The sequence below is a fragment of the Chrysemys picta genome, chromosome 9 (assembly GCF_011386835.1).
Source record: "Chrysemys picta bellii isolate R12L10 chromosome 9, ASM1138683v2, whole genome shotgun sequence".
Classification (NCBI taxonomy): domain Eukaryota; kingdom Metazoa; phylum Chordata; order Testudines; family Emydidae; genus Chrysemys; species Chrysemys picta.
The window spans coordinates 54,823,162-54,850,300 of record NC_088799.1 but is presented as its reverse complement, the minus strand read 5'-3'; the positions used below and the strand labels follow the sequence as shown (position 1 = coordinate 54,850,300).

The 27,139-nt window shown below is 44.0% G+C and overlaps 1 protein-coding gene across 4 annotated transcripts in view; it reads right to left on the bottom strand.

Annotated features, from left to right (window-relative positions):
* Positions 1 to 1,460: 1,460 nt before the first annotated feature.
* UBXN7 (UBX domain protein 7) overlaps positions 1,461 to 27,139 on the bottom strand; it is a 67,211-nt gene continuing 41,532 nt past the window's right edge. For all 4 annotated transcript variants that reach the window (XM_024108383.3, XM_005303616.4, XM_042853401.2 and 1 more), the window contains exon 11: positions 1,461 to 27,006. In XM_024108383.3, the coding sequence (XP_023964151.2) occupies positions 26,845 to 27,006 (162 nt within the window). In that variant the 3' untranslated portion in view covers positions 1,461 to 26,844. The remainder of the gene's footprint in view (positions 27,007 to 27,139) is intronic.

Below are 27,139 nucleotides of genomic sequence, written 5' to 3'. Positions count from 1 at the left end.
TGCATGCTGCAGGCCATAAAACCGTCCCTACCCCTTCCCTGGACTCTGCTGTTGAAGTCCCCAATCCTGTTTTTAGTGACTGCAATCGGCAGAGACCCTCCTGCTAGAGATCCCTGCCCAGGAGGGTCTCTGCCGATTGCAGTCACTAAAAACAGGATTGGGGACTTCAACAGCAGAGTCCAGGGAAGGGGTAGGGACGGTTTTATGGCCTGCAGCATGCAGGGGGTCAGACCAGATGATCATAATGTTACCATTCCTGATGTCTGATTTGTGTCTATTTATTCTTTTACATAGAGAGGACAGTGATCAAGTGCTCTCCATGTCCTTTGAAGGTAGGACAAGCAGTAATGGGCTTAATCTGCTGTAAGAGAACCTAGCAGCCAGACTGGGTCAGATCAATGGTCCATCTAGCCCAGTATCTGGTCTTCTGACAGTGGTCAGTGCCAGGTGCTTCAGAAGACATGAACAAAATAGGGCAATTGAGTGATCCATTCCATGTCGTACAGTACTAGCTTCTCGTAGTCAGAGGCTTAGGGACACCCAGAGCGTGGGATTGTGTCCCTGACCATGTCGGCTAGTAGCCATTAAAGTTCCTGGAGGATATGTCCATATCTAACTCTTTCTTTAACCCAGTTATAGTTTTGGCCATCACAACATCCCCTGGCAACAAATTCTACAGGTTGACTGTGCGTTGTGTGAAGAAATACTTCCTTTTGTTTATTTTAAACCTGCTGCCTATTAATTTAATAGGGTGTCCTCAGAGGTGAAAGTAAGCCAGTACGGCAAGAGCTGGTACACCGGACTGGACCGGCTTCCCCAGGCAGGCGATTTAAAGGGCCCAGGGCTCCCTGAAGCGGCCAGAGCCCAGGGCCCTTTAAATTGCCTCCCAAGCCCCGCTGCTGGATCCCTGGGGTAGCGGCAGCAGGGCTCCAGCAGTGATTTAAAGGGCCTGGGACTCCAGCTGCTGCAGGGAGCCCCGGGCCTTTTAAATCACCAGCCTCGGGAAGCCAGGGATCCAGCAGCAGGGCTCGGGTGGCAATTTAACGGGCCTGGAGCTCCTCTGCGGCAGTGGTGGCAAGAGCCCTGGGGCTCCCAGCCACCTGTGCAGCTGATAGCTTGGGGGTGATCTTGATTTAAAGGCCCTGCCTCTTCCAGTTGAGGCCCCGCCTCTTCCGGTTGAGGCCACGCCCCTGCTCAGGACTCCAGTGTACCGTTAAGTCCTTTAACTTACTTTCACCACTGGGAGTCCTGGGGTTCTTGTGTTATGAGAAGGGGTAAATAACACTTTCTTATTCACTGCTCCACTCCATTCATGATTTTATAGACCTCTATTATATCCCTCCCCCTCATCTCTTTTCTAAGATGAACAGTCCCTGTCTTTTTAATCTCCCCTCATATGAAAGTTGTTCCAGCCCCTTAATAATTTTTGTTGCCCTTTTCTGTACCTTTTTCATTTCTAGTTTCTTTTTTGAGATGGGGCAACCAGCTCTGCCCACTGTGTTCTAGGTATGGACGTGCCATGGCTTGTGCTATGCAGGGCAGGCTAGATGATCATAATCATCCCTTGTGGCCTTCAGAAACCCTTTGTCCATCTTTGGCAGGAGACAGAATTTTCCATGGGTCTGTTATAACGAGACCTGATGAGAACACTGTCACTGAAATGACAGTTTGGTGAGGAATGCAGTTTTGAACCAGAGCCAAAACATTTCATGGAGGTGTCCTGGGTTCCACAAAGCTTTTGTCACATAGGTGTTTGGGTCTGAGATAGACATGCTATAGGATGTGAAAAATCTAGGTTCGAGTCCTGCTCTGCTCAATTTGGAGTGATCTGGGATGAAAAGCTCTGCACTGAACCAGGCACAGCAGGGAGGCCAGCACCCTACCCACCAATCTATAGAACACATGACAGACACTCACACAAAAACAAATTTCAAAACCTCAGAAGTTGCTGTGAAATGGAACTGTCATCCTCCAGTCAGCTCTAATTATAACCAGTGCTTTTAGGTTTCTCTCACCTCTCCTGCTGGGGCTGGCTTTCCCAAACACACTGGGTTTTGATGAAGTTGCATGGTGAGTTAGAATTTAGGAAGGGAGTGGATGGACAGCTAAAGGATTAGTAACATACCATGGAGTCTTTCATTACTAGGTCACCAGTTCAACTTCAGCCTGGGTCAGCCCTAAATCATTAGTTCAAAGTGAAGTGATTTAGAGGTTTGTGTCCACTTCCTGGAGGAGACGTATCCCCTTTAAAAAACAACAGCATCTTCATAACTGTCACCCTTATTAACAGGCTCGGCAGAAAGATCATAAAGACAAATATGTGATCCCATGATAGCTGGTCCTGCCAGGCAGAGGGACACTGATGGGACTGCATGGAGAAAACTGCATAGGCAATAGCTCCACTGGAGACACAGGTAGGATTTTGTTTTCAAGAGCTCTCAACATGGTATCTTTCACGAAGTACTAACCTTACTTAAGTTTTCATACTCAAATTTAGCTAATAGTGAACTTTAACCTAATTTTAAGGCTAAGGGAGTCAGGTCAGATGAGCACACACAAAACAACAACCCACCTTCGAAAACATTTCGTAATTTCTAAAGAGATCCTCACATGACTCTGTACTTTTTTTTTTTTTTTGACCTAGATACTGGGAGGAAAAAAAAAAACCCCACCATCAGCCAAGAGGTATTTTTACTCAGTCAGTACTTGAGATTTTGCAAGCTAGAGAGGAAATAGTGCAGATTCATGCTGTTTTCCAGCTCGGAAAGGTGGAGATGAACATTCCAATTTCTGAGATGGATTGTCTTTAGTATTGTTTTGGTGTAGTTAGAAGACTGATCTATGTGGTGAAGTTATACCCTGTTTCCCCGAAAATAAGACATCCTCCGAAAATAAGGCCTACTTACAGTTTTGCCTCTTGTTGTAATATAAGGCATCCCCCCGATAATAAGGCATCCACCGATAATAAGGCATTTTTCATTTCTGAAAAATAAGACATCCCCTGAAAATAAGACCTAGCGCATCTTTGGGAGCAAAAATTAATATAAGACACTGTCTTATTTTCGGGGAAACAGGGTAGGACACTGGGTGGGCAAGGGAATGCTGATTTTAAGATAGTAGTAGGAATTAAGCCTTGGAGACAGCAGAAGTTGCCTCTGAGGCTCCTTTGGCAAATCTCTATGGCTTCTATAGTGAAATACTAGTGCAAAACAGGGGAACCCTCCAACACAAGCTTTTGCTTTGGTTGGGCCAGGCCTGGTGCGGATGCTATTTGTCACTTTCCCTGATTCTATGCTGACACATTGTATTACTGACACCCAGCTAAATGATGCTCTAAGGACAGCATAGCAGAGTTGTTGCCTGACAGATAGTCAACTCCATGGCCTGTCAACACTCAACAGAACAAAAAGCTGGTGGAAGTAGCTGTGATTTTTTTAACACTGCCTTTAATGTACAAGTCAATCAACTACAATGATGAATATATTTGTCCCTGTTGATTGAGGGAATGTAAGTAAGTGCAAGCAGAGTCTGAATGAGCTCTCCCCTGACATCTAGTGATGAGCTGTGGAAGAGGACTTCAGGAACTGATCTCATTTGCATGGGCACACCCCCCCTGCCTATATGCTCAGCATGATGGGATTGCTTGCCCAAATGATCACTTAGCTTTATTTTCTAGTTGAGTCTTTCCTGATTTGGAGCAAAATGTTCTGAACTTCAGATGACCAGCTTCTTCTGGTGGATATCATCCAACCAGCATCCAAGGCTGTCAACTGTAATTATGCTGAGCCTGATTGTATATTTGACCATTGTACTGTGAGGCTGTTAGTGCAGCTCCCCCAGTACCTTACCGGCTGTCTAAGAGGTTCACCATATCTGAATACCAGAACTGTCTACCCCATGCAAGGGCTGTTGCAGGATCTATTAATGTATCTTGCCTCAGTTTTCTCAGGACCCTCTATCATGGGGAAGGCATACATCAGTCCTGATGCCTAGGGGATGAGAAAGGCTTCAACAGGGAGTCTGGACTGGAACCCCTCTGGAACAGAACACTTGGTATTTGTTATTCTGGTCTGTGGCAAATAGGTCTATGGATGGATAAATCCCTTGCAAAAGATGCCCTGCAACACTAGATCCTTAATTGACCACTTGTGGTTGTCTGAGAACTGCCTGCTGAGATGAGCTGCTAGTGAGTTCTAAATGCCTGGAAGATGGAGGGCCAGCAGTGTGACCTGGGTGATGGATGCCAAGTCCAGAGGCAAATGGCCTCCTGATAGCAGGGAGATATGCAGACAAGGAAGAGGCAGGTTAAGACACAGTTCTGGTGTTGTCCAGCAGCACTTGGATTGTGGATCCCTGGAGACAAAGCAGCAATCACCAGCAACCACACACCACACAACAAAAACACTAACCCAGGAACCAATCCCTGTAACAGATCTTGTTGCCTACTCTGTCCCCAAATGTACTCTAGCGACACCATCAGAGGACCCAACCTAGGGTTACCATACGTCCGGATTTTCCCGGACATGTCCGGCTTTTTGGGCCTCAAATCCCCGTCTGGGGGGAAATCCCAAAAAGCCGAACATGTCCAGGAAAATAGGGAGGGGCCGGCGCCGCTGGGAGCTGGGCCGGGGCTGGCGGTGCTGGGCCAGGGGTGCTCGGCTGGGGGCTGGCCCGGGGGTGCGGGGCCGGGGGTGCTGGGCCAGGGGTGCGGGGCCAGGGGCCGGGCGCCAGCGGTGCTGGGCCGGGGGTGCTCGGCCAGGGGCTGGCCCGGGGCCGGCACCCCAGGAGCCGAGCCAGGCTGGAGACGCTGGGGCCGGGGGCAGCCGCCGGAGGGAGCCGCTCGGTTGGGGGGCCCAGACTGGGCCGCGCCTCCTCCCCCCACTCCCCCAGCTTACCTGCTGCCTGCTTCAGGCTTCCCGTGAATCAAATGTTCGCGGGAAGCAGGGGAGGGGGCGAAGTTGGGGCAGGGACTTTGGTGAAGGGGTGGAGTTGGGGCGTGGGCGGGGCCCCGTGGAGTGTCCTCTTTTTGGACACTCAAAATATGGTAACCCTACCCAACCACATCAGCCACACCATCAGGGGCTCATTCACCTGCACATCTACTAATGTGATATGTGCCATCATTTGCCAGCAATGCCCCTCTGCCATGTACAATGGCCAAACCAGACAGTCTCTATGCAAAAGAATAAATGGACACAAATCAGACATCAAGAATTATAACATTCAAAAACCAGTCGGAGAACACTTCAACCTCCCTGGTCACTCAATTACAGACCTAAAAGTCACAATACTCCAACAACAACAAAAAAAACTTCAAAAACAGACTCCAACGAGAAACTGCTGAATTGGAATTAATTTGCAAACTGGACACCATTAAATTAGGCTTGAATAAAGACTGGGAGTGGATGGGTCATTACACAAAGTAAAACTATTTCCCCATGCTAATTTTCCGCCCTACTGTTACTCACACCTTCTTGTCAACTGTTGGAAATAGGCCATCCTGATTATCACTACAAGAGTTTTTTTTCTCCTGCTGATATTAGCCCACCTTAATTGATTAGTCTCCTTATAGCTGGTATGGCAACACCCATTTTTTAATGTTCTCTGTGTATATATATATATATCTTCCTATTGTATTTTCCACTGCATGCATCCGATGAAGTGGGTTTTAGTCCACGAAAGCTTATGCCCAAATAAATTTGTTAGTCTCTAAGGTGTCACAAGTACTCCTCGTTCTTTGAGCTTCTTGAGGAGACCATAGGCCCCGAGTTTGAAGGTGATCTAGAGGAACCCCCCTTCCCTGAATGGAGACATCTGTCACAAGAGTCTTGGTAGGCAGTAGTGCAGAGATGGGTACTTCCTTGCACACATGAACTGTGGCTTTCCCACCAGTTTAACCAGCAGAGGACTTCTTGCGGGACCATGAGCAACGTGTGCATGTGGTGACTGCTGGCTAGATACAAAGTCTGGAAAACTGCATGACACCGGTGCATGAAGCCATGTATCCCAGAAGTCTGAAGCATATGCTTATTGATATATTTGGGTGCACTTGGAGTTAGTTGACGAGGTTCAGTTTGGAATTTCTTGAGGAAGGTAAGGTCTTGCTGACCTGGAATGCAAGCCTGCTCCTATTAACTCTGCTTTGAATCAGCGTAAGGTGAATTTTTCTCTGATGATTTTGAGGCCTGGTGAGGCAAAGAGCACTAAGGTTACTCACCTATTGGTGTGATCTTCGTTAAGTCAGCCGGTTAGCAGCATGGGTACACCTGAATTCCTTGTTTCTTTAGATGAGCTACCACGACTGCCAAGCACTTGGTGAATACCCTCAGTGCTGTGGGAAGGCCGAAGGCCAGAGCCCTGTATTGGCAGTGAGATTTTTCTGCTAGGAATGTGAAGTATTTCCTACATGCTGGATGAATAGATGCCTGAAAACAGGCATCTTGAAGGTCAAGAGCCACAAACTAGTCTTACGGATCTAATGAGGGAATAATGGAGGCTAGAGTCACTATTCTGAACTTGAAACAATGGATACATCTGTTGAGATATTGAAGGTCCAGAATGGGACACCAACCCACTTCCTTCTTTGAGATCAGAAGATAATGGTATAACTCCACTGCCCCTGAACTCTAAGGGCATCTGCTCCACTTCCCTTGCATCTCAGAGCAAGTCCACTTCTGGCTTCAATCATATCTTGTAAGAGGGGTCCCTGAAGAAGGCTAGGGAAGGTGGCTGTGGTGGAGATAGGACTGGAATTGCAAGCAATATCTTTTGCTGACACTCTGTCAGACCCACTAGCATATGGTGATCCCAGTCCAGGTTTTCCAAAAATGCATATTTGGACACTGGCACAGGAATACATTTTTCTGCCCAAAAAGATCCAGCCTCTTATAGTCCTTTTCCCTTAATGTGTTTTAAGGGGGCCTTGCTGCTTGGATCTTTCCTGAACAACCGCTACAATGAATGAGCCTGGAACCAGACGCAAATGAAAGTACTAGAAGCCATTGGGAAAAACTTTGTACTATCTGCCCTTTTAGAAGTGGTACATATAGATGCTGGAGTCTGCCACAAGTCCTTTACAGGCTCTAACAAACCCTTGTCAATGGACATAGTGAGTCTACTAGGCATGGAAGGATGCACAGCATGTCTAGCAGCTGGGGTGACTTCTCTTCCAGTGCTTCCAGCAGGAGGTCAAGGGCTTTGGCCACACATTTCATCAGGTCTTGGAACATCTTAAAGTCATCTGTTGGATGAGTCAGGGATTGACTGCCTGATCAGGAGAGGATGACAAAATTGCCACCAGGATCAATTGTTTCTACCCATTGCACCTCTCCTCATGCTCCTTCTGTCTCTCTTTGATTTGTGATTGCATTAACTGACCTGTATTCTACCTCTTGGGGAAGGGAATCTAACTCTAGAAGGCGGGGTGGAGGGGAAGGGGAGCAAAAGGATGTTGGCTGGTGGGCATATGACTGCATACCCCAGGGTGCCCACTGGGGCCATGATTGATCAGCATAAGGAGAGGAGGGGGGCCTGATCCCTGCAAGACCCATGCCTTCTCCTGCCCAAAGAATGGCCTCTGGGCTACCCTTTCCTGTGTGCTAAGGTGTGCCTGCTCCCTTTCTACACGGGTAGGGGAAGTCACCAGTACTAACATCGCTACCACTGTATGAGGGGTACCATGCTTTTGGTGATCAAAGTTATAGTTAGCACTACGGTGGATGATTTAAATCAGTGATTTAAATTATTTAAATCACATGGAAAGCCTCAATTTAAATCAGAGATTTTAATTGTTTTCTAAAGGCAGGTGCACTCTCATTGGTTGATATAACCATTAAAGCATGTTGATTTACAACTAAAGAGAGCATTTACACTAGATTTGGTATATCTTTTTGCTACTTAGGAAGGTATATAGTTGTAGTGTACATTTGTTTAGGCAATTACATAGCTCAATCTTTTCAGATTAATTCTACATTTCTAATAGGTTAGAAAATGGTGAATATGCTGCCTATTTTCTATTGACTTTTTGCTCATGCTTTGTGTCAAGCTGCATTAGGATAATAAGAGTAATTTAATTAAACATGGAAATTTCTTTTTTATTAAACAATACAAGCCCTTAATATAGCACATGACCTATTGTAGGATGCTGATAAAGTTTGACCTTGAAAGGTAGATGTTTTTCCCCTGATTCTTTCTTTATATAGAAAAGCAGTCTTTAAACTCAAAAGTTTCTGAGAGAAGCTCCTGAGTAGAGCAGACATTTTTTACTTAAATGATGTAAGAGATTATAAATTTAGGCCTTAACATTTTGTATTAAATTCAGATTTAATTTTAAAGTTTTATTTTAAAAAGAAAAAATATTTAAATATAAATTGTAAGTTCCATTTTTTTCTTCACAAAAGTCAAATCTTTATTCACACGGGTTAGCACTGTTGTATCAGGCCCACACCTAGGGCACTTGGTGCCATATGGGCTCTAGGCACCAAGAGACAGAGACGTGCTAGGTACTGAGGCAGAGTGCTGAGCTGGTACTGCAGGCAGTCATTTCATAACTGGCACTGAGGTGCCGAGGGCCCATCTTAGGCCATTGGCTGCAGAGCTTGAGACACGTGTGGCCTGATGTAGCTCAGGTCTGAGGGTTCTGGAGAGAGGATCCATGTCTCTTCTCTGGAGCGATGCTCCTGCCTATTTCTTCTGGAAGAGGTCAACAAGTGGATCAAAGTTGACAACTCTGGAGCTGTGGAGTTCGGTGCAGAAACATGGCTGGCTGGGGCCCTAGCTAACACAGAATGGAGAGAGGACTGAGAGAAGTTTATTCAGCCTGTGAAGTACCTGAGGTTCTTCAAGATGTGTGTCCCTGCGGGTGCTCCACTTCAGGTGTTGGTGCGTCCCTGCGCTTTTGATTGGAAAATTTCAGCAGCAGTGCCCGTCCAGGTTGCCCATGCCTGGTCCTTGTCTCATGGCGCCGTTGGCGCCTCATCTAGCACACACACGACCCAATCCCCTCAGTTCCTTCTCTACTGTAGAGTCCAGAAATTGAACTCCGAAGTAGAGGGGAGGAGAGTGAGTAGTGGAGCACCCACAAGGACACACCTCTCAAAGAACCTCAGTTATTGCACGGGGAGTAACCTTCTCTTCTTCTTTGAGTGCTGTCCCTATGGGTGCTCCGCTTCAGGTGACTGTAGATCACTGCCCCACTTTGGAGGGAAGGGGCTTCAGCGTTTCATGAGCAAGTGAAGATAACACTGCTAGACCTAGCAGTGAATCTGAACCAGAGCTCTGGGCTATTGCATAGTGTTTTGTGAATGTATGTTCAGAGACCAGGTGGCAGCTCTACATATGTCTATAAGTGGTACATTGTTCAGAAATGCTACTGAAGTTGCTATATAAGTGGTAGAATGAGTTCTGATGCCTGATGGGGGTTGCAGGTTCTTTTGTTGGTAACAGAGGTGAATGCACCATGAGATCCATTTTGATAAGTCTCTGTGTTGAGATAACAGATCCTTTAGAATGTTATGTAGTCGAGACAGAGTCTCGCAGATCTTCTGAATGGCTAAATTCTGTCAAGGTAGAATGCTAGGGCACGTGCTCCTGTGCGGTTTGGGAAAGAATGCAGGGAGATGGATTGGCTGATTTATGTGGAAGGAAGAAAGAGGCTATCTTGCGTATAAATTCTGGATGTGGACTTAAGGCAGAGGTCCCTAAACTATGGGGCACGGCCCCCTAGGGGACATGGTGAGGCCCAGGCCAGCCCCACTTTGCTCCCAGCTCTGCTCTGGCCACAACCCCAGCCATGGCCCCGTGCCAGGCCGCATCCCCAGCCTCGGCGCCGCACCCGGCCACAGCTCTGTTTCTGGTCCCAGACGGGCGCCCAGTCTCCGCCTCCTTACCCCTTTCCATGTTTCCCCCACCCCCATGGGAGCCATAGCCCCACTCCTGGCTCCGGAGTGTGTGTGAGGGCTCCACCGTGCAAAGTTTGGGGACCACTGTTTTAACATGACCTTGTCTTTGAAAAAAAAATGGTATAAGGTAGGTATGCCATGAGGGCCTTTAACTCACCCATGTGGAGGGCCAACATAATGGCCATTGAGAATGCTACCATCATTGAAAGGTGTACCAGGAAGCATGTCACTCAGGGTTCAAATGGGGCCTGTGTGAGGCACTGCAATAGCAGGTTCAAATCCCATGGTTGCATAGGTGCACATATTTTGGGATAAACATTCTGAATGCTTGTAAGAAAGTGTTTGTTAATTGGATGCACGAATATTGATGCGCTGTCAATCTTATAGTGGAAGATGGTAATAGCCGCTAGATGTACTTTGAGAGAACTAATGGATAATTTGGACTCTCTTAGTTCCAAGATATAATCCAATATCAAGGGCAAAGGTGCCAAAACTGCAGGAATGTGGTTGTTTTGGCACCATAAGTAGAACCTCTTCCATTTCTATAGGTAGGTATTAGGAATGGTTGACCTTCTGCTGTTCAGTGATATGTGTTTAACTTGTTCTGAACAGGCTAGCTCGTGATGATGGAACTATGTAAGAGCCACACTTTCAGGTGGAGTCTTTCCAAGTTGGGATAGTGAACCTGTCCATTGTTCTGAGCTAGAAAGTCTTGTTGGAGTAGAAGAGTGCGTGGTGCACATAGTGCCACGTGCATGAGGTAAGAATACAAAATCTCTCTGGGGCTATCAGTATGTCTTTCGGTTTGGCAATACATATTTTGTGAATTATCCTCAATAATGGTATCGGTGGGAACTAAGGCTGTCAAGCAACTAAAAAAATGAATTGCAATTAAATCACGCTGTTAAACAATAGAATACCATTTATTTAAATATTTTGGATGTTTTCTACATTTTCAAATGTATTGATTTCAATTACAATACAAAACAAAGTGTACAGTGCTCCTTGTATATTATTTTTAATTACAAATATTTGCACTGTAAAAACAAAATAGTATTTTTCAATTCACCTAATACAAGTACTGTAGAATTATGCACAAAACATAACTGCACTCACAAACAAAACAATGTAAAACTTTAGACCCTACTTTAGACCCTACAAATCCACTCAGTCCTACTTCTTGTTCAGCCAAATAAGTTTGTTTACATTTGTAGGAGATAATGCTGCCCACTTCTTATTTACAATGTCACCTGAAAGTGAGAACAGGTGTTTTCATGGCACTTTTGTTGCTGGCGTTGCAAAGTATTTATGTTCCACATATGCTAAACATTTGTATGCCCCTTCATGCATCACCCACCATTCCAGAGGACATACTTCCATGCCGATGACTCTTATTAAAAAAAATACTGCGTTAATTAAATATGTGACTGAACTCCTTGGGGAAGAATTGTGTCTCTCCTGCTCTGTTTTACCTGCATTCTGCCATATATTTCATGTTATAGCCGTCTCGGATGATGACCCATCTGTTGTTGGGTATGTATCTGTTGTTCATTTTAAGAACACTTTCACTGCAGATCTGACAAAACACAAAGAAGGTACCAATGTGAGATTTCTAAAGATAGCTACAGCACTCGACCCAAGGTTTAAGAATCTGAAGTGCCTTCCAAATTTTGAGACGGATGAGGTGTGGAGCATGCTTTCAGAAGTCTTAAAAGAGCAACACTCCAATGTGAAAACTACAGAACCCGAAGCACCAAAAAAGAAAATCAATCTTCTGCTGGTGGCATCTGACTCAGATGATGAAAATGAACATGCATCAGTCCGCACTGCTTTGGATCGTTATCAAGCAGAACCCACCCATCAGCATGGACACGTCCTCTGGAAGGGTGGCTGAAGCATGAAAGGACATATGACTCTTGAGCACTTCTGGCATGTAAATATCTTGCTACGCCGGCTACAACAGTGCCACATGAACACCTGTTCTCACTTTCAGGTGACACTGTAAACAAGAAGCGGGCAGCATTATCTCCTGCAAATGTAAACAAATTTGTTTGGCTGAACAAGAAGTAGCACTGAGTGTACTTGTAGGCTCTAAAGTTTCACATAGTTATATAACTGCACTCAAAAACAAAACAAACAAATAATCTACATTTGTAAGTTGCAAGAGTTTGCACTACAGTACTTGTATGAGATGCACTGAAAAATACTGTTTCTTTGTTTATAATTTTTACACTGTAAATATTTGAATAAAAATATAAAGTGAGCACTGCACACTTTGTTTTCTGTGTTGTAACTAAAATTAATTTATTTGAAAATGTAGAAAAACATCCAAAAATATTTTATAAATTTCAATTGGTATTCTATTGTTTAACAGTGCGATTAAAACTGTGATTAAATGCAATTAATTTTTTTAAGAACAATTAATTTTTTTTAGTTAATCGCGTGAGTTAACTGTGATTAACTGACAGCCCTAGTGGGAATGCATATAGAAGTGATGCTTACCATTTGCGAAGGGGTCCAAGACCTGCTTTCAAGCAGAACTGTTGGCATTTGTAGATTTATGATGTCGCAAAGAGGTTGATACGATGGGTGTCCCCATTGTTAAAATATGTTTTGCAGGACCACGTCATTCAGTTGCCATTCATGATCATGAGAAAATTCCCTACTCAGTGTGTCCGCTGTAGTGTTCTGGCAGCCTGGAAGGCAGGAGACTGAGATGTTGATATTGTGTTGAATACACCAATTCCACAGTTTCATGGCTTTGGTGCATAGGGAGTGGGATCAGGCTCCTCCCTGTCAATTTACATAAAACATGCAAGCGAAGTTATGTGTCATCACTCATATTGTCTCATTCTTTATCAATGGCAGGAAGTGGAGGCACGTGTTGTGGACGGTACAGAGTTCTAATATATTTATATCTAACTATGGAGGAGACCACTTGTCCTGAATTGTGTGATGTTACAGATGGGCTCCCCAGCCAAATCAAGGATGCATCGGTTGTATCATTGAGGGTGGGTCCTGAGTGAAAGGAACCCTTTCCCCCTGCACACATTGTTGGGTTGTATCCACCAATGTAGAGAATCTGACTTTGATTGGCATCGTAAGGCATCTGTTTAGGCTGTGTTTGTGAGGTACATGTGTATGAGGTTGAAGGCAATGCATGTAGAGACACGCATGTCGTACCATGAATGTGGTAGCAGCCATGTGTCCCAAAATTTGGAGACAGGTAATTGCCGATATATGTGGACTGTTCATTACTGAAGAGATGAGCTTGGTCATAGTAATAAACCTTTTTGTTGGTAAAGATGCTTTGGCTTCCAGGGAGTTGAGATGGGTCCCGAAGAAGTCTAACTATTGTACAGGATTTAGAGTTGATTTTTGTGCATTTATCTGTAATCCCAGACTCTGGAAAAGGGCAAACGTCCTGTGAGTAACAGATGGCATCTGTCTGAGTGGGAGCTTTTAATAAACAGTCATCCAGATAGGGGAATATTATTACCCCTTATTGCACAGGTATACCATTACTACTGCGAGAAATTTGGAGAAAACTCACGGTGCTGAAGAAAGGCTGAAAGGCAGGACTTGCATTGGTAATGATCAGTTCCCAGAGTAAACAGGAAGAACCTCCTGAAAGTGTGATGTATTGTTATGTGAAAATAGACATCTTGAAGATCGAGGGTTGAAAACCAGTCCCCTTTTTCCAGTGATAGTATTATCATTACTAGTCTGACCATCCTGAACCGCTGGACCCTCACAAATTTGTTGAGGTTTCTAAGATCTAGTATGGATATCCATACTCCTTTTTCTTTTGGGTTAAGAAATAATGGGAGAAGAAACCCTTCCCCCTGTGTTGTAGAAGGACTTGTTCCATGGCACTGAGGTGTAGAAGATGGTTTACTGCTGGAGGGTAGGGATAGGATACAGAGGGAGCTAGACAAATTGGAGGATTGGGCCAAAAGAAATCTGATGAGGTTCAACAAGGACAAGTGCAGAGTCCTTCTCTTAGGACAGAAGAATCCCATGCACTGCTACAGACTAGGGACCGAGGGGCTAGGCAGCAGTTCTGCACAAAAGGACCTAGGGGTTACAGTGGACGAGAAGCTGGATATGAGTCAACAGTGTGCCCTTGTTGCCAAGAAGGCTAATGGCATTTTGGGCAGTATAAGTAGGAGCATTGCCAGCAGATCGAGGGATGTGATCATTCCCCTCTATTCGGCTTTGGTGAGGCCTCATCTGGAGTACTGTGTCCAGTTTTGGGCCCCACACTACAAGAAGAATGTGGAAAAATTGGAAAGAGTCCACCGGAGGACAACAAAAATGATTAGGGGGTTGGGGCACATGATTTATGAGGAGAGGCTGAGGGAACCGGGATTATTTAGTCTGCAAAAGAGAAGAATGAGGGGGGATTTGATAGCTGCTTTCAACTACCTGAAAGGGGGTTCCAAAGAGGATAGATCTAGACTGTTCTCAGTGGTACCAGATGACAGAACAAGGAGTAATGGTCTCAAATTGCAGTGGGGGAGGTTTAGGTTGGATATTAGGAAAATCTTTTTCACTAGGAGGGTGGTGAAGCACTGGAATGGGTTATCTAGGAAGGTGGTAGAATCTCCTTCCTTACAGGTTTTTAAGGTCAGGCATTACAAAGCCCTGGCTGGGATGATTTAGTTGGGGATTGGTCCTGCTTTTAGCAGGGGGTTGGACTAGATGACCTCCTGAGGTCCCTTCCAACCCTGATATTTCTATGTTTCTATGATTCCTCCACCATGGATTGCATCCCCCTGGAAAAACCTGAAGAGTGGAGCCAAGATGCATGACAACCAGTGCATGACAACCATGGTGGCTGTTGATCTCACCACTGTCTAAGACATTTGCAGAGGTACAAGCTGACCTTCAGTCACAATGGATTTAAATTGATCTTGTCTTCTGGGATGTCGTTAATAAAGTCCATGGCTTGGAGAAGTTGCCGTGGTTGTATTTAGCTAGTAATGCTGCATATTTGGTCACCCAAAATTGCAGCGTTGCTGATAAGTAGACCTTGCATCCAAAAAGGTCCAATCGCCTCCACTCTTTATCATGGGGAGTGGATCTGTACTGAGTGCCTACCACATTGATTGATGGCCTCCACAATAAGGGAGTCTTGTATAGGATGGGAAAGTAGGAAGGTCCATGCCTTTGGAGGGCACTTTTTTTTTTTTTTTTTTTTTTTTTTTTTTTAAATCAGCCCTTTTGCAGTTGGGTAGTATTGTCGCCAGGGTCTGCCAAATGTTCTTGGCTGGTTCCATTAGTACGTCATTGATTGGAAGCACTATTTTCATGGCCGAGGAGGTTTGCAGGATGTCCAATAGTCTGTATTGGGATTCTGGTACCTCCTCAAGAAGGATCTCTAGCCTTCCGCCACACATTTAATGAGTTCTTTAAATTGCATCAAGTCATCAGCAGCAATATTCCCTCTAATTTTTTACATCCATGTGCAGAATGAATTTTGTTATGTGCACCAATATGGAGGTGATGTGTGGCAGTGGTGAGGCCAAGGGGTTCAGAGTGTGGAAGGGGGTTGGGGTGCAGGGGGGTGAGGGCTCTGAGGGTGGGGGTGTGGGCTGTAGGGTGGGGCCGGGGATGAGGGATTTGGGTTGCAGGCTGCCCAATGCTCCGGCAGGGGAGGAGGGAAGAGAGAGAGAGAGAGAGAACCAACTCCCCCCAGCCCTCTCACACCGCAGCAGTCCAGGACCGGGGGAGAGGCACTTCTACTCACCTGCATGGCCCTTGATAGCCTGCTATGCCGCTGCGCATTTTAGAGGGAACTTAGGTGGTGTGGTGTCTTGTTTTAGGATTTCCTCCCTCTCTTCAACTGTCTCCTCAGGGGACTCTGACACTGCAAGCACTGATGGTGGTGGTGGTGGTGGTGGTGATCTAATCCCCTCCCTATTGGGGTTGGGCAGCCTGCTGTAATGCCTTCTCTAGGCAGCCCAGGGATCCCAATAGGGCCATTGTGTGGGGAACAGCATGGGTGACCATACCACAGCTGTATGTCCTGTATGACCTTGATCTTAGAGGTCCAGATGTTGGTGCCGGTTGGACAGGAGAGGAATGGTATGAAGAAAAGACATCCTCTTTTTGATCCTCTTCCTCCTTGCTGGAAATTGGAAGGGGTAGTGGTGATATGGGTTGTTCTGGTACCGTGTGCACTGGAGAGATGTCGGTGATGAAAGATGATGAGTCCAGCATTAACTATACAAATGATGAAGGAAGTGGTGCAGTGGTTTCGGCACAGACTGTGGCATCGCAGTGGACAGTGCCAATGATTTTGTCCATAACGTTTTTGGTGCCGATGGCGTCAGCGAGGCTGGCGGAGCCGGCAGTGGTGCCGTAGCCTGTGTTGGAGATCTCAATGCCACTGCCTTAAGCAGTGTCAATGGTGTCATGGCAGAGGAGGTAGGCTTGCCTTTGCCTCGAGTCAGCACCGGAGTGCTGGGGATTGGCAGAGGCCATTGTGCAGGCGGTGCCGGAGGATCCTGGTGCCTCATAGGTACTCAGCCATGGTGTGATCATTACTGAGGAGAGAGACTGAGCCGAAGATAGTTTCTTTTTGGTCAGGTCTCCCTGAGGAGAAGTTGCTGCTTATTTCCTTGTTGATTTTTTAGAGGAATAAGTCTTCCTCTGGGAAGAAGGTGAGGTCTCCAGGGATCTTTGTCCAGCGGGAGTCTGCCGGCTGGGGTCTGAAGCTGGCTGCAGAGACTTCTCCATTAAAATAAGCTTGAGGCACAGATCCCTGTACCTCCTAGCTCAAGCCTTTAGGTAGCTGTAGTGAGCACATTTTTGAGGGATGTGCGACTCACTCAAGCAGCGGACTCAGTGTGTCTATCTGTCCGTCTGACACCAGCATGGCATCCTGGCATGAAACACATCACTTAAAGCCCGGTGAACCAGGCATAACTGGAAAGATGTCTGTTCATTCCAGGGGTGAGCTTAACTAAGCTATTGAAAGAAATTATTTTTTTTTAATTAAGAAAAACAGGAAAAAGGAGGTAAGTAACTGAACTACTAAGCTAAAACTATTTTAATGCTAAATGAGCTAATTTTGTGACACCGCTGGGAGCTCCATCTCAGGCAGAGGATGGTTGAGAAGGAACTGAGGGGGTTGGGTCGTGCATGCGCTAGATGAGGCACCAACGGCGCTGCAAGACGGGATCCTGCATACACAATCCGGGACAGGCACTGCTGCTGAAATTCTCTGATCAAAGGTGCAGGGATGCACCAACACCTGAAGTGGAGCACCCACAGGCACATCACTCGAAGAAGCTGCCTGAGCTATATCATCCCTCCCCACGTGGGATGAGGTCTTCCTTCTGTGCTCCAGACAAAATAACTTTAGAAGGGAATTCCTAGCCTTCTGAGTGCACTTGGGGAAAAAGTGGCTGAAAGAGCAGTGGCCAGGGAGGCAGTGGAAAAAAATCATACATCTGAGCACCATAGCTATGCCAACCTAACGCCCAACATAGATGCAGCTAGGTTGATGGACGAATACTTTCATCTACCTAGCTACTGTCGCTCTCGGAGATGGAGTTCCCATAGCGATGGAAAAACCCCTTCTGTCACTGTGCAAAGCAACTATACTACGGTGCTACAGCAGCATAGCTACAGTGCCATCGCTGTGCTGCTGTAGTGCCTGTAGCCTAGACACACCCTTGGAATGCCCATTACTGAGTGGCAAGATCATTGGAGGGGCATGTCTTAAACCTCAGATTTAGCTTCATCTAGAACAGCCTGGAGTCCTGGTGATGGGGGTGGGGCAACTATCTATGAAAAAACAGTAAAAAAATTCCCTTGGTTTAGGTCAACAGGCAAATTAACTATACTAAACACTAAAACTACTAAAAGAACAGGAGTACTTGTGGCACCTTAGAGACTAACAAATTTATTAGAGCATAAGCTTTTGTGGACTACAGCCCACTTCTTTGGATGCATACCTGCAACTGCTGAGGGGCTAAGTCAAGTCCATTCTGCCCTTATGCTCTCAGATGGGGGGTTGCAAGGACATCTGGGGCCTTGGTGTGGTCACAATGGACACTGCTAGCCAAAAGAATCCATTCTCGGATGCACTGGGCATGTGTACTCAAGAATGGGATCCTTGTGAACAAATGCTCATAGAACCTGGTATTAAAGCTACTGCACTCTGTCTTTAAAGGGCAACAGTATTATTCCTGTTGCAGAAAGAAGTGCCCCCTTTTAATATAGCATCTTGTACAGTAAATTAATTTAGCTTTTGATTATATACAGTAAATAACCTCAAGGGGCAGGAATTTAGCTATCACACCTTGAATTATTCTGCTAAGTCATCTAACACTCAGAGGCAATTAGCAAAAGAAAGAATGAACATAGGGACTAACTCCCCATATGAGCTCTGGCAATTCCACCACCTTGTAAGATCACACATGAACAAGAAATTGACTCTCAATAGGTACATCTACACAGCCATAAAAAACCCATAGCAGAGAGTCCCAAGGCCTGCGTCAGCTGACTCAGGCGCATGGGGCTTGGACTGTAAGGCTAAAAGGTAGCAGCGTAGACCAGTGGTTCTCAACCTGTTTACCATTGTGGGTTGAATATGCAGCTCTGTATGTGTTATGTTGGCCACATCCACACAATATATATACTACCTTTATGGCCCTGAGGATGTCATATGGGGTCGCAGCTGTGTGCTGATAGGGCCGAAAGCAGCTCACAGGTTGAGAACCACTGGTGTAGACAACTGGGCTTGGGCTGGAGGCCAGGTTCTGAGAGCTTCCCCCTTTTTGGGGTGTCACAGCCCAGGCTCCAGCCCAAGATTGAATGTCTACACTGCTTCTTTTAGCCCTGCAAGCCCATGTCATCTGACCTGGGCTCCAAGACTTAATGCTGCAGGTCTTTTATTGCTGTGTACATGTACTCAATGAGATAAAATTCTGTCAACTGATGAAAATGCATGAGCTCCACACATGACCTAGGGTCATGACCGTTCCCACTAAAAAACAAAAGATGAAGCTACTGAAAACAGTTTGGTTTATTTCCAGGATCAAATATTACAATAGGACATTTACATATATTTATAAAAAATGCAGCAGTTGTTTATATAGATTAGAGAGGTTTCCTTGAGTTTGGTCCCTCCCAGCACAGTGAGCTGAAATCTTCCAAAGACTTCTCCTCCTCCCACTTAGTTGCATCATAATTAAAGAAAATTGCTGCTGTACAAAATGACAGGCAAAGTCACAATTTTGCACAGTTAAAAACTACGTTTATCAACTGGAGGAGCCAACCCCATAAACAAACAACATATTGTATCAGAGTGCACAATGTGCCTGGTTAGACACCACACTTCTCAGACTCAGTTGAGTTTTTTTGTCAGATTCAGATTTTTGTCAATTAAAGCTGTTCTATAAAATAGCACCTCATCCCCCTCCTTCATCTAGGTTTATACTATATCCTCTTACGACTCAAAAGTTCCTATACCTTTAAACAATTATAAGATACAGGATTATTACTCTCTTCTGTACTGAAGGTGTACTGGTGGAAATAATGACAACTGACAGTGACCGAGTCCAGAATTACTATAATTATTAGTAATGTATTTTTGCATAATGGTAGATGACAAAACGGAGGCAATTTAAGGCATAAGGCAGTGACACTAAGTGCTGCATTCTTCAATAAAATGCCAGTACGGCCATTTTTATTGGGACTGGATAGACATTGTAAATGATCTCACAGCTAACTATTAAGAAATTCAAATAAAATTCTCCTGTATGACACAAGGCTGCGTCTATTAACCTCACAGGTTCAAAAAGCAAACAGCAGATCATAACTGAGCTGGAATAAAATCGAGCACTTTTCTGGCATACAAGGGAAAATCCTTGTAAAATAATTCTTTTAGAATGCCTGTGGCAGTAATGTACACAGATTTCAACAGCAGTTGTCGAAATCTGTTCTGATTAATTTGCAGAGGAAATAGTTAGAAGCTGGAAATTAATGAAAATTCCAACTCAGGTAGGTGTCTGGCACATTTATATGGGTCAATACTTTACCCAATTTTGAGTTATTTGATTAAAAAGAACATTCTAGCCTTTACATAACAGGGGGAGATTGCTTTTTAAAAAATAGCATAATCAGAAATGTTAACACAGCATGACAAAGGCATGCCTACCTATCCTTCACGCAACTGAAGGCTGTCAGTATTTATACTTAATATAGCCAAAGCATGTCATACATCTCCATGCCCTGGACTGCATCACTGTGTTAACTATTAGCTTGGTAAAAGAAAGGGTGGGGAAAAAAAAAAACACCAAAAATGACTTAAACTGATTCAAGCAGAACTGCTGAATTAGGCAAGAAGAGTGTGTGTGTGGGGGGGGGGGGGGGGGGAGAGGGGGGGAACAGCTAGTAGCTAGTCCACAAAGCCACTACAAGGATAACTGCTAAAGGGACGTCTCAAAGGATACATCCAGTTTCACCCAGAAAAGTCTCTGTAACAAATTTTCAGCTAACCTCAATACATGAATAGCATTAATCATTTGTCTATTTGTATTCATCTTTACATTGTTTGGCATTTGGAATAAGGATAGAAGACAAATGAGTTCTCTCACGTGGTGCCTTATTTTCCTCCTAGAAAAATGATGATTTGTAGATCGAATCTTTATGGTCCTTCAGTGCTAGTGGACCCAGCACTCCAGTTGGAAAGAGCAAACACAACAAATGGAGAAACAGACTTCTTACCCCAAAAGTTACATTCTAATCATCACTGTCACCAATTAGTCATGTACAGTACTGATTGCGAAGGTCATATACCATTCAACTGGGAATCCACTGGGCTGTACCACATAGCTACATATGCAGTTCTGTTTGAGCTCTACAGATTGAACACTCAGAACAAAAAAGGTGAAAGGTTATACTGTACTAGCACCCAACTGTTGGTATATTTAATCTGTTTGGTTTGATAACAAAAATGAGTATTGTCAGACATGCAAGGCCAATATTGCTATTGAAGGGCAAGCTGGGTTTTTAAAAAAAAAAAAAAATTAAGATTTCAGGATGTCAATTATACTCTTAAAACAAAGCTGTATTCTGAGCAGACTGAGTACTTAGTGCTGTCAGTTATGTAGCTCATTCAAACTTCTGTAAAATGCATAAATATTATGGGGAAGTAACAAGGAGAATATGGAACATTGAGATGAGTTGTTCCTTTCAGTCTATAAATCCCATTTTAACTGCAGTCTGCACAACTATGTGGGTAAGTCTACTGAAACAGAAAGACAGTGAGGGTTTCGTTACATCGCTAGTTTTTAAAATTGTGCACCAGTGTCTGAGGCAAAGCTGTATTTCATCAAATGGTTTCTAGCAACTGCATAAACCATGATAGCAGAAGTAGAAGTTTGTATGCATTACTGTATCTCAGATGAAAAAGGCAGAATTATATGCAATTGAGTGTATTTACAATACTAACAAATTACAGGCACCTAAATTTCTAGTCAACTATCCACACTCGTTAGCAATGGATTCCATCCCTCACTCCCCAAAGTTTTTCACTCTACTGTACTAACAGACTAGCAGATTTGGTTCTTTTTGAAAAGCTTTGATGTAGCACAGCTAAGGAAATGCTGTTTAAACAACTCCCGATAACTCTGACACCCTTTGTAACACTATATTATGTCACTATAATTTAATAACACTTTCAAAATAAGACTGTAAAAGCCTGTAATTACAAGGCTATTAGACAATTTCAAAAAGAAAGAACGAGCACGTTTGGTGATTTACCAGGGAGTGCAATGTGCTTCCAGACGCAAAGCTTAGGATGTGAGTGTACAATACCAATCTTTTAGGTCCTAATTCAAAGCTCACTGAAGCCAGTGGAAAAACTCCCAGTGGCTTATGCTCAGGCCCTCACTGCCTCTGGGCAGAGTGTGTTGCAAGGTTGAAGCTTTCGGTCAGCTTGCTTTACTATATGCTGTGTCTGGAAACCTAGCACAGCAGTGATCGCTCGCTCTACACGGGAGTGGAGGAGACGACTATAAGAGGGCCAAAGCTCCCAGTATCCTGGGAGTCACGCATCTCAAATTCCTCCTCAGTAGGGATTAACCAATATCATCATCCTTTAAATCAATGTTCTCTTGAACTGATGTTTATGAAGCTACTGTACACGTCAACTCCTAGTCACGATTAACTGCAATACTCATGATTAATTTTCAAGGCATTAACAGAGTTGGAGAGCAAAACAAAACAAATGGAACATGTGGGGCAAATTGCTCCTTTTTTAAAAAAAAAGGAACTACAACTCAAAACATAAGAGTTTGAAATATTATTAACCTGAGAGAATGGAGATGGCTCTTCCCTCCCATATCTGCCTAAGATACAGACTCCCATTCTATAAACACACCTCTATTCCCTAGTACTCCTCATGACCAACCCAACAAAGTAGCACTCATTAGTGAGACCAAACAACCCAGTCATTTAGGTTAAGGATCCTGCATCAAGCTACACATCAAGTCCACTTCCAAACATTTGTTTTGCTAGCCCTTTAGATCACCACCTTCCCTTGCAATATGAGACCTTTCCCCAGCCCACTCCAAAGTAATGTGCATCTCAGCCTCAGTGTCATGAAACAATTTGACAAAGTTTTTGTTTACACGGCACCTTCTGTGGCAATACAAAAAAACCTCTGACCAGGCCAGCTTACATTCCTGCCAGTCAATGCTTTGTTCTATGTAGATCCCAGGTTAGATTCCCAGTCTCACTCCTCTAGCCTTCAAAGACTAGGACTGTCAGAGGCAATGCATTAAGGTTCAGACTGAGGAGAGAAGATTTCTCTTAACAGGAGCCTCTCTGGCCGATTACAGTTATGACTGACTCTTGAGAGTCCGAACTACAATGCTTTGGCCATACTGTGTAGTTGATGTTTGCAATGGGGGTCTTAAAAAGACAGATGTGTATATGGGGGGAACTTGGGACTTTGGCAGAGATGCAGAGAACTGAAAGATAAAGGACCCAACCAGAACAAGCACTAACCTCTTCTTGGGAAGAGACAAGCTATGAGGGCCTGGCACAAAGATCATGTTTTAGTCCATGACCAGTCAGCTATTCAGCCCACAATTGCCAGGACTTACTCATAGTGTTAAATGATGTAACTGGAAATAGCCATAGTGGAGGAAGTATTTCATATATTTGAACCTTCTGTGTATGTAAGTCAGGCAGCTAGCTCGCTTTTCTAAGAGGAAAAATTCTCAATGGGTGTGCACTGGTACAATAAGTGATCACCACCTCGGCTACTGATACTTAAAATTAAGGACCCATGCCACTGTGAGCGTCCTTAAAAAAACCCAAACCAAAAAACATTAGAAGCCAGTTTCTTTGGGGAATGGGGTTTAATCCACCAAATACCTTTCTACTATTGTTCACAGCACAAGAAAAAATAGTATGTTATGGATATATTTATTGTTATATTTTCCTTCCTTTAAGGTTCCCTGGAGTTTTGACATCTTGTCTCTTCAGATCTCCAACTCAGTGAGCTGAGCTGCCTTTCTTCATCCGTTTCTCGCCAATGGCTACTTTCAACTTGCTTAAAATCATGAAAATAAGTTTGGGAGATTAAATGGCAGTTTAATGATCACTGGAGGAATATGACAGTGTATAGAAATTCATCACGCAGTAGTTAAAATACAGTTGGGCCAGGGGATGGAGTAGAAGGAAAAGGCAGTTGACAAGTGAAATCCCTCACCTCCCTCCCTGTCCAACATCTGGACTCTTTTTAAAATTGTCATTTGCCTAAAAACGAACTGGGAGCAAACTGCAGGCTCCCAATTCAGCTTACATTATGCTAAAAATCTAGGGCTGAGCACCACTGCCAGACTGGATAAGAGGTAGATTTTCTTTTCATACCTCCACCACTAAAAAGCATGAGTGGCTTCTTTTCAAAGTATAATTGTTGCTTCCCTGCCAGACCAGACTGCTTGAGAGGTGGGTGGGCAGCTTTTAACATAAAGCTGAATTTTTTTAAAGCTGAATTAAAAGCTGGTTCAGGACTCCAAATTCAGATTTTTAATGTAAGATGGCCAGTATAAGAGAGTCCAGCTCCTTGCAACTGAGCAGGGAGAGAAAATAAAAAGGCGCTTTTATGGCTTTTGGCTGTCTTGCAGCTAAAGTCAACATTTAATTAAGAATGGGGTTTGGGAAGAGAAGTTCTCCTCCATCCATTCAATGTAAAGTGTGTACAGAATTATTCAGGGAAATCATAACAGAGTGCATGATGTCAAAAAGGACCAACTACCCAATCAGAAAATTACTTTGAACAATCAGCATCCTTCCCCCCCCCCTCCCCACCCAAAAATAATTTAACACAAGAGTTAGTGGGACTGCTAAGGCCCTCGCTCCCATGTACATAAAGGGACATGAGGGAGAGCCACACAAACTTGCAGCCTTAATCAATTTAGTGGACAAGGAATACCCCATGGAGAAATGCTAGATACTGAATCTTGGTGTTCTTAAACCTCAGATTCTTCAGACATTCACCAGTTGGGAAGGTGCAAACAGATTCATGCACACAAGTGTCAGAGTTAATAATTTCAATTAGCCCTTGGAAGCCCAGGAAAGCATTTAGAACTAAATGATACAGACTACCGCTACCCTCTCCCTACACAGCCAAGTAGGAATTGTGTATTTTGTGGTTCAGAGGATCCTCCATTTAAGAAGCACCATTTTCCCTTCACCCACAACCACCAGTGCACTCCCTTTCTCTTTGATTGTTGCAGTTCTCTTTCTCAGGTCAGTATAGTGGAGGAATAATCCCCTTTGAGAACAATGTGGCAATGATCAGTTAGCACTTTACAGTCTCAACATGTCACCTCTGATGTGACTCAACTACTGGACAGGGAATGGAGATCAGAACTGGCTTTTGTATTCTGGAGCAGAACTCAAAAAGTGGTAGCAATGTGAGTGCTTTTAGTCAAATCATCCATTCATAAAGCATTATATAAATATACTTATATATAATTACATATAAGAACTCTCAGTTTTAAGGGCAAAGGACAGTTAGCTTGCAAAGACCCATAAGGAATAAACTGGGTCATTGCCATGATTTCCCATGTAACATCCTTTAATGTAGGAATGCAGCCTGGAGTGAAATTAAAGGCAAAGTATCTTGAAAAGTTTTAACCCACATTATATTCCTAGCCATTCACTAAGAGGGTTCTTTTCTGGCTTGGAAATAGTTATTGCCAGCATTAATTCTTTTCTTTGACACTGATGCAAGGAAATAAGATTTCCTGACAAACACAATGAAGCCCATTGGCATTGGGGGGCGGGGCTAATCTTTCACACTATACAAACTGCCAGTTTTGTCGGATTCTCAAGTTAACCCTATATTTTTATGTCCAACGTGAAGCAGCTTGTTTTCCGCCACAAATGCAGAATATGCTAACACAAACTATCAGTTACAAAAGAACACCCTGCATCAGAACTGGTGTCTGTAAAAGGATGAGTTAGCAATGAAATGGTTTTGTCTCACTGCAGTCTTCTGTAAATCCTTGAACACAGTTGGGCTCAGACTCAGGGTAAAGTATCTGGGGACAAAGAGTACATGGTGCAAAAAGCTACTTGGCTGCACTGTACGTTGCATTGTATGTTTGGTTAACTGATTCCTTAGTCATAATGTATGTATGGCTTACACTGACAGTTTTTATAGCTTTGAGAGATATAAAGCCCAAATCATACTGACACAAGTTAGTTACTGTTGCTTTACACAACTTATAAAACTTTTGTTACAGATACAATTCTATATATTTCACTGCAGTTCCAATTGGGAAGTGGGATAACAGGCTCTCAAATAGCCCAGAGAGTTCAAGTCACCCTGATGATGTGAGCCAATAAAATGATCATTCTAAATTAGTGGGATGACAGGTTTTTTTATATATATATATAATTTATAATAAAAGGAACCTCAGCACTAGAACCTACTTTTCTTATCTTATAGCCTGACTGCTTTGTGAAAGCCCTATTGCCCCAAGAAAGTGAATTACCTAGGAAACAAAGAATCAAATTAGTTTTTAAGTTGTACGATGGCAAAAGTTTTACAGAAAGTTTGAGATTCTTACAATATCCCACCACCAATAAAGTCCTGACAACAAAGAGGCCACATTTTGGAATAAGAGAATAGATTCTGGAGGTAAGTTCTAACTATGAAAACAGGAGGTTTCAGCTCCAGACCAAGCATCCAATTCCCATATCAGGCATGCTAAATATTTGCCAAATCCCCTGGCAGGTCAACCCTCACTTAAAACAAGATGTCACCTCATCAGCAGGAAAAGAGGGAAAAATATGCATGTGTAATCTACCAAGCCCAGCCTGAATTGTTAAACATAGCTCACACCACATCCTTTCAGCAAATCAGTATTCTGCAAAGGACATGAAAAGGGATCCTCACATGGCTGTAAGGTTAATGAAGACCTTTTGTGTAGAAAACCAAAACCAAGAAAAACTCTACTGCAAATTACAATTTCTCTGTGTAGGGAGACAACTCAGTGCCTAGTCACATGGTATTTCTCAATAAAAATAAAATATATTAACAAAATAGATTTTTTTTTTAGGGGTAGCGGTGAGAAATATCTGTTTGTTATGGCCATCCCTAACCCCAGCATGTTGGATGCACAGACTACCCTTTTATTCGGAGAAAGGGATGTGCAGTTGTAGGAGGCATGTTTCTCCACAATTAGAGCATGATTTTTCCAAGCCCAAAACTGGGAAAGCTCATATCTTAGCATTTTCATTTGGTCACAAGACTAGGAGAAAGGAAGAAGAGGGAGATGTGGCAAATGCCTGCCTGCCTGATTTCAGCTCGGTGATCCCATGAGCCCAGCTGCATATTTAGTGCGTTGGTATCACAGGCAAAGAGGAGGAGGGGAGGGAGGCTGGGAGAGCTCAGGCCATTGTGCTAATTCCTTTCCTGCACAAAGACAGTCTCTTGAGGGCACAGGCCAGCCTCCTGCAATGTGATGTCATAGTCCAGGTGAGAAAGCTTCCTTCGAGGGAAGTTGGTGAGAAGTTCAAAACGTTCATTAGGGTATCCTTTTGACTGGACATGCTTCACGAGAGCCTGAAGAAAAAGGCAGAAAAGTATTGATTTGCATCAGAATCAAGTAGAGAACTTTTTCTTTGAAATATTCAAGTTTGCAATCATGGACAAAAGGGCATTGAGTGAGACGTTAGGTAATAAAGGAGTTTTATTT